Raw genomic sequence first — 13,748 nt, 5'->3', positions numbered from 1 at the left:
CTTTGAGGGTCTCGAAAAGCGCTATATAAATCCAATCCATTATTATTATTATTATTATTATTATTATTATTATTATTTAGTGTTTCATTTGATTGTTATTAACTGCTCCACTTGTCTTGCTGACACTTTTATATCATCTTCCTCTTTTTTTCTTCTTTCTTTGCTCATTTGCAGAAGGATACTCCTCCTTCATTTTTGCTGAATAGCTTTGCAAAATTGCAAAACCTTAACTTAAGCTTCCTCTGTTATTTCTATTACATTCTGCCTGTGTGTTGGGATTTAAAGCAACAGTCTAAATTCCACAGCTGCTATTTAATCTTCATCAACTGCTGTACAGTAAATGTGTGGTCAAGGACTGACTGAAGCTCTTTAAACCAGGTGAGTTTTACTTTGTCATGACTTCAACTTCAACATGACTTCAACTTGTGTAGTTCCATCAGTGTATTTTGTTTAACTGTTTTACTTTCACTAATAATCAACAAAAACCTATTTCCACATCTACTGGAGCCCCCCCCCCCCCCCCCCCCCCCTTCCAAAAACAAAAAAGCAAAATCATCCTTTAATTAGATGTTTTGGTATGAAAACTATTCTGATAAATCATAACAGTCAAAACTCTGACAGTCTGAATAATTTCTGCTTTAAAGGTCACAAAGAGACATTATTATTATCATCATTACTCACAAAATTACTTTCAATATAAAATTGAAATGTATGGAAAGATTGTCCAAGAGCGCAGATGGTGGTAAAATTAACAAATATAATTGTTTTTTTTGTTTTTTTAAAAAAAACCCTAATAAAAGAATGTTTATTATGTTCTTGTTTTACAAAGGAGTATTCTTAATTTAAAAAAAAAAAAAAGTGGGGGGGACTTGACTGATCAGTCTCTCTGCGATCGACTGGTTTGGACACCTGCCATTGACCATTTTCTGTTATCAATTATCAGGCCTGGATTAAACGAGGAAGCAGACGCTCTCGCAGCTGAACAGAGCTAGCAAGGCAAAGGTAGCAGGTCCAAAAAAGCAAAATAGCGGGTTGACTCTCTATGCCGACACGCTGACAGTTTCAGAAATCGCCTCGTTGTTCCAGGTTTGTGCTCATGCAGGAGGACAACCGGAGCCATGTTGACTGAGCTGCTTGAATTTGGAGGCTCTTTCTTCCTCCAGGCTGAAGATGATGGTATCGGTGGGACTCGCTAGTTTCGCCTGAGCTCCTTTCAGCACCGCCGCCGCCTCATAAGTTGGTTGTTGTTGGAAACCGAGCTCGAGGTAAATGATCTCCTTCGTATTTAGTAGCTAGTGTTAGCAAGGCTGACATGCCGGTGTCGTGCTGCTATTGTACAGCACAGCGCTCTCCCACCGGCACAGGACTTGAGTTAACTTTCCGGTTTGACCGCATCTCGCAGGCCACAGCAGTTAGCCCGGATTTCCCTCCTTATGGTCACGATAAAGAAATCGATTTTAATAGATTAATCAGAAATAAGTAGTCCTCATGAAAGCTACCAACATATCGTAACCCTTGGAAGGAATCCACCTGAACGCTAGGTTTGTTCATTCATCAACTCGCATAAAGGAGTTGAGACTGTAAGCGTGGGTTATGGGAGATCCTCCATATAACTAAAGCGCACAAGAATAGGTTAGTGGAGAAATTCGCTCTTTCCAATAACGCTTGGATGATGGGTTTCTCTCACAGGTCTCAGGAACAGACCCCGGAAAAGCCAACAAAAGCGTCTCTGAAAACGTGGTTGGTCATAACGAGGCAGACTATCTACAAATTGAACAAATCAAGCACTGGTGTTAATCTCACTAAAGCAGTTAATTTTCTCAAGGGGGTCACAGAAGAAACAGGGACTGCTGTGGAGGGTTACACTAATACGCTTATTGAGAGATACAATTAATATTGAGCAAAACTGAGTTCAGCTTGATGAACTCAACAAAGAGTAAAAATCTCTCCAAGTATCAGAATTTTTGTTCATTCAAAACACCAAATAAGAGTAGTATTAATGGAAGGAAGCATTTTAGTGTGTTTCAGGTTTGCAATGACTTCTGAGATTATGTTTTGTGGACAGATGACAAAGAAGTCCATTTTTCTATTTAAAACACACAACTCTGTATTTGTGAATTTTAGAACAGTACTGTCTACCAGCTCTAAAACTGAAAGAGTGGTGGACGGATTGTGGTTTGGGGCTGCTTTGCTATCTCAGGAGTAGAGTGCCACAACTACAAAGTGACCAAAGTGCACAAGTAAATCGACAACACGATAGTTTAAAAAGAAAAAAAATTCATGTTTTTGGAATAGTCATGTCAGAGTCCTAACCTTAACACAACTGCTTAAGGTTGATGCATGATGGAAAATGTTGAAAATCCTCTATAAAGCCTAAAAAGATCTGATGTACGTTTTTGCTAAAAGAGATTCTAAGATATAGGAAACGCGAGGCCTGTTACTTTTCTCAGCTTGGACTTTTTGTAAGACTTTTTTTTTGTGTTATCAGTTTATGTTTGTCTTTATTTGTAAGAAGATGAAATTTCAGTAATTCAAAAGGGTTTACAAACTTTCTGTTGCTGAAGCTCTAGACAGTTGGTAATATTATCACAGCAGATGCATTTTTGCTTTCGAAGTTACTCAACACCTGAATCCTGCTTGTCGTCTGTCCCTCATTCTGTCCAGGGATGGCTTTGCACAGTACTGGATCATTCCAAGACCCCTCACAGGGCACAGGGGATCGGGGGGAGCTGGTGCACACATTGTCTAAAGAAGCCCCTGGGTCTTCAGATGCCTCTGAGTTGGGAAGCCCTCGCAGTACACCAAACTTTGACCTCCTCAACATGGTTTTGTCCTATAAGAGGATGGCTCTATATCTAGAACCGGTTACAGATACAGTGGAGCTCATTCGCTTCCTGCTCGGGTGTGTATTTGTGCTTTCTGTACCCTGTATGAATATCACATAACTGCTTTTTCATAGTAATCACAGAGCTACATATTTATATTGCAGTATTCATTATGATCTTTTTTTTTTAATCTCTCAGGTGGAAGATGCCACTGTGTTCTCTGCTTGTTTGTATTTTCCTCAATGTCTTCTTCTGCACAGTTAATGAAGGTAGGAGGAACCATTACACAGCCTTATTCAGCCTTATTGTTGCCCTTTGAATAATTTACTATGTTGTTTTTTTCTGTCTCCCTCTTCTGACATCAGTTGGTTGGTTCACTGTGAGTTTAGCAGCAGTATCTTTGCCGGCTGCCCTGGGTTACCTGCAGGACAGGTGTAGGGGCAGAGCCTCAGACGATGAGCTTCAGAAGCGTCGCTTTCATGCTGTGTATCGCAGAGACTTGCAGATCATTCATCTCACCAAACAGGAGGCCATGTTGGAAGTCAAAGACCTGTAAGGCAAATTATGCATTTAATGTCTTAAACTATTAGCATGTAGCGTCCAATCTAAAAAATGAAGTCAGTGTGGAGCTGCTTTAAACCTGCTTTTGTTTAAAAGGCCAGCAGAGACAACCTGTGGTTGTCAAAAACAAAGTCCAGAGCCCTCAGCTCACTTGATCCATGCCCATAGTATACTTGTTACTAGTATGTTTAGAGTCTGAGACACTTCTTTCAGGTTTTACTGAATCCAACATTATGTTCATTTTGTAAATTATGGTCCCCCGTAATGTGCAGAAAGAAGTTAAGCAGAGTATGCTTTCAATGTTTGATGCACTCTATACTTATAAACTCTGGTTTCAAAAAGCTAAGGTCCCAATTGGAAGGTTTAGAGACCTTTAGGTGACCCCCTGGCAACCACTGGTCGCTAGGGGGGGGAAAAAGTATATTCCCTTGCTGATTTGTGAGCAATTGCTTGAGGTTGCTGGCAGTCACTAGGTGAAATTGGTTGTAGAGAGGTTTACAGCGATGCATCAAAAACCTCTTTTCAATTGCTTTGGTTATTAGCAGGTTGCCATGGTTGCCTGTAGTTGACATGGAAGATGTCAGCAAACACTTGGCTCGTGTTTGGAGGAAAAACCTTTGAGGAAATGCTTAGTTGTCCTGTAGAGTTGTTAACTTTACATTTATAAAATGTAATGCATCCCACAATTGTTGATCGGAGTGAAACTGTCATTATTTCCAAACTATTATAAACTTGAATGTGTCTCTCATCACACAATATTGACTTAGAGTCCTACCTGCTACCGGCATATTCATTGTTTCATACGATTTTAAAATATCCAATTTAAAGATTAAGTTTCAGGCAAACACTGATAAAGAAGATGGAGGAAGTCAGTTTCTTCTTCCTTTTTTATTTTTATTTTTTAAGCAGTTTATAAACTGTAGCTATCGGTGCATTTCTGAGTATTTGTTCATGGTATGTATTTGCAAATCGATTGAAATGTATTTGTTCACCCTTTATTTGTGGGTCTCATTTGCCTTCACCAGGTTGAAGCAGCTGGATGACATGCTGTCCTCTGCCTGTCAGTCAGCAGAAGCTGCTTATAAAGTCTTGTACTGGGATAATCACACCAAGTCATCAAGGTCTGCATCTGTGGTCTCTCTCTTTTACACACACGCACATTCTTTTTGCTTATAGCTGAGTCATTATTGCTCAACAGCCGGCGCGCATGATAACATCAGTTCAGCTCATGCATGTGAATGAAATGTATATGTTTTAACAAGCTCTACTGTACTGATCTCTTCTGTTGTTGCCGATAGTAACAAGATATTCAGATGTGTGTCAGTAGTCACGGTTTAAAATGTCAAATGTGAACTTAACAAAGAATTCTGTTGCTGATCAATCGCTCACATAGTTTTAATGTGACTTCTCAAAATGTTCCACCTCCAGGTTCTATGGAGGGATATTAATCGTGGTGTGTCTACTCTATGTTGCTCCGGTGGCCTGGGTGCTAGCTGGACTCAACAGTGTCATGTTTCTGTGGAACAGAGACTTCTGCAGAGGTTAGTTTGGAAAAGGCTGAAAAATAAAACTAACACTGAAGCGTTAAAAACTGCAGATCTTCAAACGGCCTCTAGAGCCTGGCTCTAAAAACAGTAATAAAATACAATAGTAGTACATGGTCATTCCATACAATACATTCTCATTTAATTATGGTTAAAAAGTAAGATGGTGACTGAATTTGAGACTTTAAAAAGGGTAGTCCACAATCCAGTGAACGACCTTTAGGTGGCTACATCCATCTTTATAAATGCAGTCGATGGTCTGTTAATCTGTTTCAGTTTTATTGGAGCTTAAGAAACTGTTCCACATGAGCAAGACACAGACTTCAGAAGGGGCGTGTGAAGAACAAGAACAAGGCAATTTATTGGAGAGGACCCCCACACCAACCAGTCTAGAGGTGAGAGACAGAAGCACGGAGGACAAAAGTTTATACGGTCTGATACGACTTACACTGAAGGATTATTTGCTGTGATTTATATTAAAACCAAATACAGCTGAAAGCTTCTTACACTGAGAGCATGGGATAAACAGTCCATCCATCATTTTCCTTTCATGCCCTCTGTGTCTTTCTGTGTTAGGATTTTTACTCCAGCAAAGTCACGGACTGGGGATCACATTGATCTGTGGAATTCCAGAGTGAAAACTTCACCCGTTACATTCATGTGTGATCCCGATTTCAGATCTCTTGACCATACCACAGTTTAACAGCTGTCCTGGGTGCTCACTCTGGGATCAGCTGTGTTTCAGGAGTTAAGTAAACAAGTGCTCAGATGTTGTTTTGTGTTTTTGTCACAACAGGATCTGTCCCCTGGCAGTGTAGAAGAAGCTGAGGAAGCTGAGCCTGATGATGAATTTAAAGATGCCATTGAGGTAAACGGAACACTTACACTTTAGGATGTTCTTTTAAATTACATTTGTATGTTACTTCTATGCAGTTGTAATTCTCAGATGTCTGCAGTATTATAACTTCTTCCTTATAATGTCTAATGTGATGTCCAATTTCATAAATCTTTCTAGTTTAAGTAATCATAAAATATGTTTCTGTAGTATTTTAATTTGTTTTCTTGCCAAAGTTATACTAGAAAAAATGGTTACTGCCATTTATTGTCTGGCCAAGTTGGAAGCAGTGAATTTATGGTAAATGGCCTGTATTTATATAGCGCTTTACTAGTCCCTAAGGACCCCAAAGCGCTTTACATATCCAGTCATCCACCCATTCACGCACACATTCACACACTGGTGATGGCAAGCTACATTGTAGCCACAGCCACCCTGGGGCGCACTGACAGAGGCGAGGCTGCCGGACACTGGCGCCACCGGGCCCTCTGACCACCACCAGTAAGCAACGGGTGAAGTGTCTTGCCCAAGGACACAACGACCAAGACTGTCCAAGCCGGGGCTCGAACCGGCAACCTTCCGATTACAAGGCGAACTCCCAACTCTTGTAGCTGATTTGACCCAGATTTACACTCATAGGTGGAGCAAAAAGGCCAAGTGTTTTCCACTTGGTTCACCCTGACAGCAACCGAAATGGTGTAAAGAATGGGAGAAGTTTTATCTTTCATTCCTTTCTTCTTTTGCTGAGATAAGTAATTTCTACTGAAATCTTCAGTAAACTGGAGTCATTCATTAGCTTAACTTTTCATGTAATATATAGATGTAGGGGGAAACAAATTTGGATGGTGAATTCTATAAATTTTTGTCTTGCAAAATAATAAAAAAAATTAAGAAGTTCAGTTTGAGCTTGCCGGTAACTGTTAGGGAGGAGGAAGCCTTTGTTGCTGACATACCTCCTGTCTTTATTAGTTTTTTTTCCCTCTGCTATCCTCCTAACTCAGGAAAATTCAGTTTCAACACAGGTAAGTGTTCTCTCCTTTGTTGAGAGGAGGCTAGTTCGTCATGGCTTTTTCTTTAGTTCTTGCTTTGCTTTTTGAAGCGCAGTTTTAGGTGTGGTCACGGATAGTAACACTGAATATTAGTACTTTTAGGTAACGTTTTTCTCATCTCTTGTTTTGTTGCCTGACAAGGAAACCCCATTGGTTTTGGTGGTAAGTGATTTCACTGTTCATCCCTACTGCCAGTCCATCCATCCATCCATCCATCCATCCATCCATTCACCTTGGCAGGAGTTGTGTGGCAGCAATAATGCTATAAATAACATGCCCATAATTGTTGCCTCCAGTGGTTCCATTACACAGAATATTTGTATCATTATTATTCAGCATGATCACCATCATGCTTTACGCAACAAACAAATCTTTACTATATTAAATCCCCAGACTGAACGAATTCTATCAACAGAATGTGAATAATTGCCTGTGACTTTCTGTCCAAAATATTTTAAGAGAAATCAGCTGAACACTAGCTCCAGGGTGTTCTTTTGTGTAACACCAGTCTGCACGACAAGACTCAGTCAAGAATGAGTAGCGATGAACCTTTATTTTAAAAACACACATTGTTATTCATAATAGGGGAAATGGGGTTAGAGCTAAAAAGAAATGTCTTTTAAAACGTTTAAAGAACAGAAGCAAAGACCCAAAAACGTTTCAGGACTGGTAAAATGCTGCCCCCTTGTGGTGAGGGATTTAGTTAAACACCAAAAGTGCGTTTAAAATCTATTAGCTCTTGTGACATAAAACTTTAAATAAAAAAAAATATGTTGTCAAATTTAGTGGCCAATATTAGTCAACAAGGTCCATTACACCTGACTTATCTGTACATGAATTTGTTCATCAAATAAATGGATACACTTATTTGCTAAAATCCTAAACTGTTCCATTAACTGCAGGGAAGAAAGAAGTTATCCTCCTCTCTCCAAGTCTTTATTTTTTGCTGAAGTTGGATACGTGTTATTCTTATTAAAGAATAGTTTTATATTCTTTAACAAGAAAAGCTTTTAACACATGACAACTAATATCTTCATTCTGTTTGTCCTCCTACACTCTGTTCATTTGGTTCTGTGTCATTGCTGTCACTCAGTGTAGTGGATCACATTTGTAGTGGAGTAGGTTGTGCTAACCTTACTTGGTAGCCCTTGGTTCACAGACAGTTGGTACCTTTATCACATCCTAGTTATATTGAATATTAAGAGTTAAGAGAGATTAACAACATTTAATTTCTTTAATATTTCTGCTTTTGCTCTTATGGAGGTTGCGGTCCTCATGTTTGGCAGATAAATTAAGTACAGCAAGTGCGTGAATGCATGTTCTTTGAAATGTATTCTCCACCTTCATAATCATCCTAGTAGTCGTAGTTGTTGTGATCATCATGCTTAGCTTATTCATCAAACAGCTATTAGTCAGACTACCTGATTTATTTTTAATTCTAGTTTCTCCTCTGTTAATGTTTAATTTGTTTCCTGGCTTCTTTACACTTCAAAAGCTTAGACGTTATATTAAAAAAAACCATTTGTTTTTTCTATGTATCTCACTCCTCTTCGTCTCCCTAAGGAGGATGATGATGGATCCCTTGGAGCTCCCGAGTATGACACTATCTCTGAAAATGGTCTTCTAAGCCGAAATGAACCAATACGCAGCAAAGTGTCTAAACTGACAGAGAAACTGCGTAAACGCTATCCCGCAACCGTCACAGGTCAGCGAATCCTCCACTGATTTCAACCCTCTTATTTATAGCTCGGTGATGACACGGTAGATTTTCTAAGACTTACAGCTCTATTCTTGGCTGTTTCTTTCTGTCTCCAAAGGCAACTGTTCGAGCTGCAATGCCGTCTTCTCAGTTCTGAAGAAAAGGGTGAGACTGAAACCTTGTGGCAAGAATTTGGGATGTATTTAGGCATCACGTCGTCATCATGGTTAATTTTATCCTATTTTTCTGTTGGGATGAGCTCTAACCCACTGTCTGTTTTTATTGCAGAGAAACTGCAGTAACTGTGGCAACAGCTTCTGCTCTCGATGCTGTTCCTTTAAGGTGCTGAAATCTGTTATGGGGGCAACAGGTGAGAAGTAGTATCGTTAAAATATTTGCATCATATCACACAATTCTGTTTCTGTTAGTTTTATTCATCTGTTCTTTGAGTTAAAGCCGCTGTCTTTTATTATTTCATCCTCAGCTCCAGAAGCACAGAGAGAGACAGTGTTTGTTTGTGCTGCCTGTAATTCCACTCTCATCAAACCACAGTGAGATGGCATGTTGGTTATATCTCCCAACGGTCAGCAAGTGTTCTCTCACTGTTTGGCCCTGAGCCCTATATTGGACCCTGACGTACATGCCTTTGTGTTCATGTTAAGGCTCTTCTGTCAAGAAACATCCCATGTGGAGCTCCTACACTCCTTTGCCTTTATCAGTTCCTCGTTAGCTTCTCTTGTTGCTTATGGGATTTCTACTATTCCTGTTGTTGGATTTTTCTTTTTTTGTGCTATCAGTGAAGGACTGGATCTTATCACTCAATGAGACTCAGCACAGTACACAGTGGCTCTAAAATCAAAGGACCTATTTACAGTCTTTCTGAGAAGGACCAATATATGCACAGTGATAACCACGACTCAGCTAGTAGTGATTGGTGGTTAAAATAAGTGAACAGGGTTACAGCGGTTTTGCTTTACAATCTTTGCCTCACAATAACGGTGATGGCTCGTGAATTTTGATATCTTAAGGACTGTTTGGCAGATTAATGACAATGTAATGCTGAAGGACCTTTCTGTAAGAACATAAGGCATCAAATCTGCCGTTCAGACTGATGAATATGATGTGGGAAAATGCTTAAGTTGTGCTTAAGCTTGTTCAAAAGTACAAGATAATGCTGAAGGACCTTGACATCCATCTGTCACCAATATGATATGATGAATTGTGGGTTTGTCCGAGATTCTGAAGGGAAGTTTGAGTTCTGAGTCACACCGGGCCACAGCCACAGTAAGCCACCTCTGGCCCCAAGAGAATGTGCGTTCCCCGACTGTTTGTGAAGAGTTGCTGGAGGTTTCTGGCTCTTGTTAAGTAAAGTTGCAAAGAGAGCATTGCAAAAAAAACTTGTGATTGCTTCTGTTGCGGGCAGATTGCTGCGGGCACTAGTAGTGTGCGAGGAAGATGCCAACTTGTTTGGAGACATTTATCATTTTAGTCTCTGAGCTGTAGTAAAAGTTGAAAAAGAACAGTGCAAACTGGAAAAAGAGAACATTTGCCTTCATAGTACAAGTTGTGCCTTACTGGAACAAACACATTTTAAAAGGGTCACCTTTCACTTTGAAGCCGAATGTTCTCCATCTCCGGTTTCTGTCACACCTTTACAGTTTTGCTGCTGTTGGCGAGTAGTTTGCGATTGTTTTCACTCCAGTCTCCTATCAACCAGTCATCTCACAGAGCTTTGACTGTTCATCATGTCTGAGTGAATAGGGCTTTAGCAGTCAATATCAGAGTGTCTGCCAGCACCTGCTTACTAACTGATTGGCACATGCACGACAGATAGTTTGCTCACATAAGATCATTTTTGAGCAAATGCTATCCTGGTAATCCTGGTCTGGAAAACTCACTGTGATTAGATTTGTCTTTTTCAGTTGATTTTCCTACCAGAGGAAGCAGATGCAGAAAAGCATAAAAAACTGAAAATGCAAAGCAAAGTCTCACACAGCGTGGTTTTGTTGAAGGCAGGGTCTGAGCCGTTTTCGAAGTTGAGCAGACCAGTTCACTCCTGTAATAATCTAATTGCTGCTGCATTTCAGTTGTCATGGTTTCCTACGTGGGCGTGTCAAACAAGCTTTATTGTATTACAGCAGCACGTCCAAAGGTCCTTTGAGTCCATGTTTTTCGTCTGACTGGATCGAGTCGACCCAACTGGATAAAAATAATTTGAGTGGACCGAAGAACCCACTAAAACTGTTACCAGAACTTCACACTCTTGCAAGCAGGACTTGACTTGAAGAACTCATGTGAGGCACTGAAACCCAATATGTGGATCCTGGTGGCAACATTGTTTTAATCATGTTTCAGACACAGATGATTGTAACTGTTTGCTTTGCTTTTACTGTAATCATATATAAGCTTACTGTAAATAGTTCTAATTGTTCTATGTATGATATATTTAATTTAAAACTCCTGAAAGTGCGAGTTATTATTTGACCGAATGATTAATTATGTATATACTGCCCAGGATTTTAAAGATTAAATTATGCCGTTATTAAAATAAACAATGTAAAGATTTACAGCTGTGGTCAGTTTACATACACTCATTGTGAGCTTGCATGTCATAGTAACTTTTGAATTTTCACAATTTCTTTGAACTGTTCTTATCCCTTTTCTGACACGTTTAATTTTATTTTGAATTTTCTCTAATCCACACAGGGTCAAAATTTTATGCAAGGGCTCAAATATATGCACACGCTCCGTTAAATGTTTCAATAAATGGTGCTGAAGGTTCTACAGTGTGGTGGCGAGGCCAAGGTCTCTTAATTTCTCAAGAGTGATTGTGAATGACTACAGCTGCTAGCTTCTCTTTGCTGCCATGGTGGAGTGACCAATACTGCAATTGGAAAGTGCAAGAAACTCAGTGAAGCCTTAAATTAGAACTGGAGATTTACACAAACTGGAAAGGCCTCTTGGAGCCGTTTCTAAACAGCTGTATTCAAAGATAATCAGTTCAAACAAACTTAACAATTGGACGTATCACTACTTTTCCAAGGTCTACAAGAGACCAAAATAGTCACCCTCAGGTGAGAGAAAATTGGTTAGAATTGCTGTTAACTGGAAACTGGTGGAACACCAGAGCCACTGTCCACAGTGAAGCAACTTCTACAATGGACTGAGAATGTACCAAAAGCCCTGGTCTAAAATTATAACTTTTAAGCTCGACTGGAATTTTCACCTGCCCACAGTGACAAGCCAGATGCCTTCTGGAGAAAAGTAATATGATCAGATGAGACAAAGATTGAGGTATTTGCTTATTTATAAGGGGCATGTTTAAAGGAGCAGAAAGGTGAGGCTTTCATCCCAAAGAACACAATGCCACCTCTCAAGCACGCTTGTGGAAGCATCATTGTCTGTTTTGATGCTAATGGCATTGATGCATTGCACAAGATTGATGGAGTAATGAAAGAGAAGGACTACCTCCAAATTCTTCAACTTGACTTCACATCAACAGCTAAAGGGTTGAAAATTGTACACAGTCAAATATTCCAACAGGACAATGATCCCAATCAAAGCCCTGAACTCAACCTTACTGAAAATATGTAGACTATGCTTAAAAGCCAAGTTGGTGCCAGAAAATCAACCAATTTAAATGATCTCTACCAATTCTGCCAAGAACTATCCAGCCAAGATTATGCCAGAAGAATAAAAGCACCTTCTCGAGGTGCAACTTGCTAAGAGACATTTAGCCAAATAAAAATGTGGGTCTATGTGTATATATGTGGCTACATGTATCACTTTGACCCTGTGCAGATGAGAGAAAATCAAAAATAAATTAGGACTTGTTTTTACAAGTTGTTGAAGATGTATGCTGTATGATCATTCCACTCTGGAAAAAAGAATAGTTCGGTCATTGAAATCAATTAAAAGCTCAAAATGAGCATGGCACTCGTGGCCATGATGAGCGTAACCACAGCAGCAATTAAAGTGACAGGTGGTAAGTATGTTCCTTTTGGCATGGGAATCATTTTATTAGCAACTAAAAGGCATTGTCATTTCAAAGCACAGTTGTACCACACTTTAAAAAAAGCATCAGAAATTTATTTTTTTTTCAAAACAGCTTCATTTGATTGATTTATTCCATTTAGAAATAAAAGTTTGAATTCCTTCATTTAAAATTTGGTGTTTAACTTTTAACTAATTTATTCAAGTATCAACATTTTCAGTGATATGCTGGTGATAGATCCTCAAAGTTGGTTTTACAAATATTTGTCTGAACTAGTGGATTAAATTATGATGTGTAAAGTGAAATGGGTCACTCCCACTGATAAACTCATAATGTTTATGCCAGAGGAAGGTTAAACAAGAAAGCTCTACTGTAAAGGGTGCAGATATGGGAAAGAAAATACAAATAGCGACACTTCAAGTAAGACCTTGAAGTGACATTTGAAGTTTTAAAAACTAATTGCCATTTAGACTCATTTCGATTGTTTTTAAATGAGAGAAAAATTAGTTGTTAAATCACAAAATGGAGCTGTAATAAATTTTATTTGAAAATTTAGGATGAATGATGCTGCTTTCTTTAACATATAGCTTATAGTATAGGCTACTACTAATAATCAAGACTGCAATCTGTTTCAAACAAGCTCTCATTTCCTGAACATAAAACCAAAAAGCTCTTGTCACAGAAATTTATATTTTAGATATAGTTTTGTAAGGAAAAACTTATTTCATGAAGCCTTTTTAACACATATTATGAAATTTACATGGAGATTTTGTAAAACAAATAAAATAAAAGCAAACACCTAATTATCAATAAATGCAGTTCCTCTAATAGCCTCTTGAGGTTGCTTCCAAAGGCAAAAGCAGGCTAGAAAAGACCAAACCCAGCAATCAAAACAACATGTTTACAGTTTGTTTGAGTTTTTTTTAATTCACCTTTTTGGATTGTGTTATGCTTTAAAGTAGTTTCGACCTTCCAGAAATATGGTGGTGGCCACAATTCTAACTCTAAGGGTTCTGGATGTGGAGATGGTTGCCAGATGTCCTCTAAACTTGTATGATTGCTGTCTTATTGATTTGACTCTATATTATCATATGTCCAAAATGGCAGACAAGTTAATGTCACTTGGTTAACAGTCACATGGCTTCAAAACCTCAATTTCACTCCAAATAGTGGATGAGGACCTGCAGCATCCTATGTCAGAACACCTGTCAATCAAGCAGCCACGCCCCTGATTCAATTAT

At 39.0% G+C, this 13,748-nt stretch overlaps 1 protein-coding gene across 2 annotated transcripts; it reads left to right on the top strand.

The window, feature by feature from the left end:
- The first annotated feature begins 927 nt into the window (after positions 1-927).
- Positions 928-11,302, top strand: zfyve27 (zinc finger, FYVE domain containing 27). 2 transcript variants are annotated; one of them, XM_085460024.1, is made up of 14 exons: positions 928-1,002; positions 1,087-1,265; positions 2,665-2,902; positions 3,024-3,094; positions 3,191-3,377; positions 4,412-4,507; positions 4,815-4,927; positions 5,207-5,325; positions 5,727-5,798; positions 6,956-6,976; positions 8,378-8,519; positions 8,632-8,678; positions 8,802-8,883; positions 8,998-11,302. In XM_085460024.1, the coding sequence occupies exons 3-14, from the start codon at positions 2,667-2,669 to the stop codon at positions 9,066-9,068; spliced, it is 1,257 nt and encodes a 418-aa protein (XP_085316150.1). In that variant the 5' UTR covers positions 928-1,002; positions 1,087-1,265; positions 2,665-2,666; the 3' UTR covers positions 9,069-11,302. The 2 variants fall into 2 exon arrangements, with proteins under 2 accessions (XP_085316150.1, XP_085316151.1); XM_085460025.1 differs by lacking the exon at positions 6,956-6,976 and having other exon boundaries at positions 932-1,265.
- Positions 11,303-13,748: the final 2,446 nt, after the last annotated feature.

Source organism: Copadichromis virginalis, linkage group LG6, assembly GCF_057382275.1.
Source record: "Copadichromis virginalis isolate Kocher_CV1m ecotype Utaka linkage group LG6, C_Virginalis_male_GT1.1, whole genome shotgun sequence".
NCBI lineage: Eukaryota > Metazoa > Chordata > Actinopteri > Cichliformes > Cichlidae > Copadichromis > Copadichromis virginalis.
The sequence above is the reverse complement of the archived record's forward strand: the minus strand, read 5'-3'. Positions and strand labels throughout refer to the sequence as shown.

Bases quoted from the DNA above. Each gene is read 5' to 3' on its own strand.
- zfyve27 (XM_085460024.1), top strand. From the start codon at position 2,667: ATGGCTTTGCACAGTACTGGATCATTCCAAGACCCCTCACAGGGCACA. The intron at 2,903-3,023 runs GTGTGTATTTGT...TTAATCTCTCAG, and splicing joins CTCATTCGCTTCCTGCTCGG to GTGGAAGATGCCACTGTGTT. The intron at 6,977-8,377 runs GTAAGTGATTTC...CGTCTCCCTAAG, and splicing joins AAACCCCATTGGTTTTGGTG to GAGGATGATGATGGATCCCT.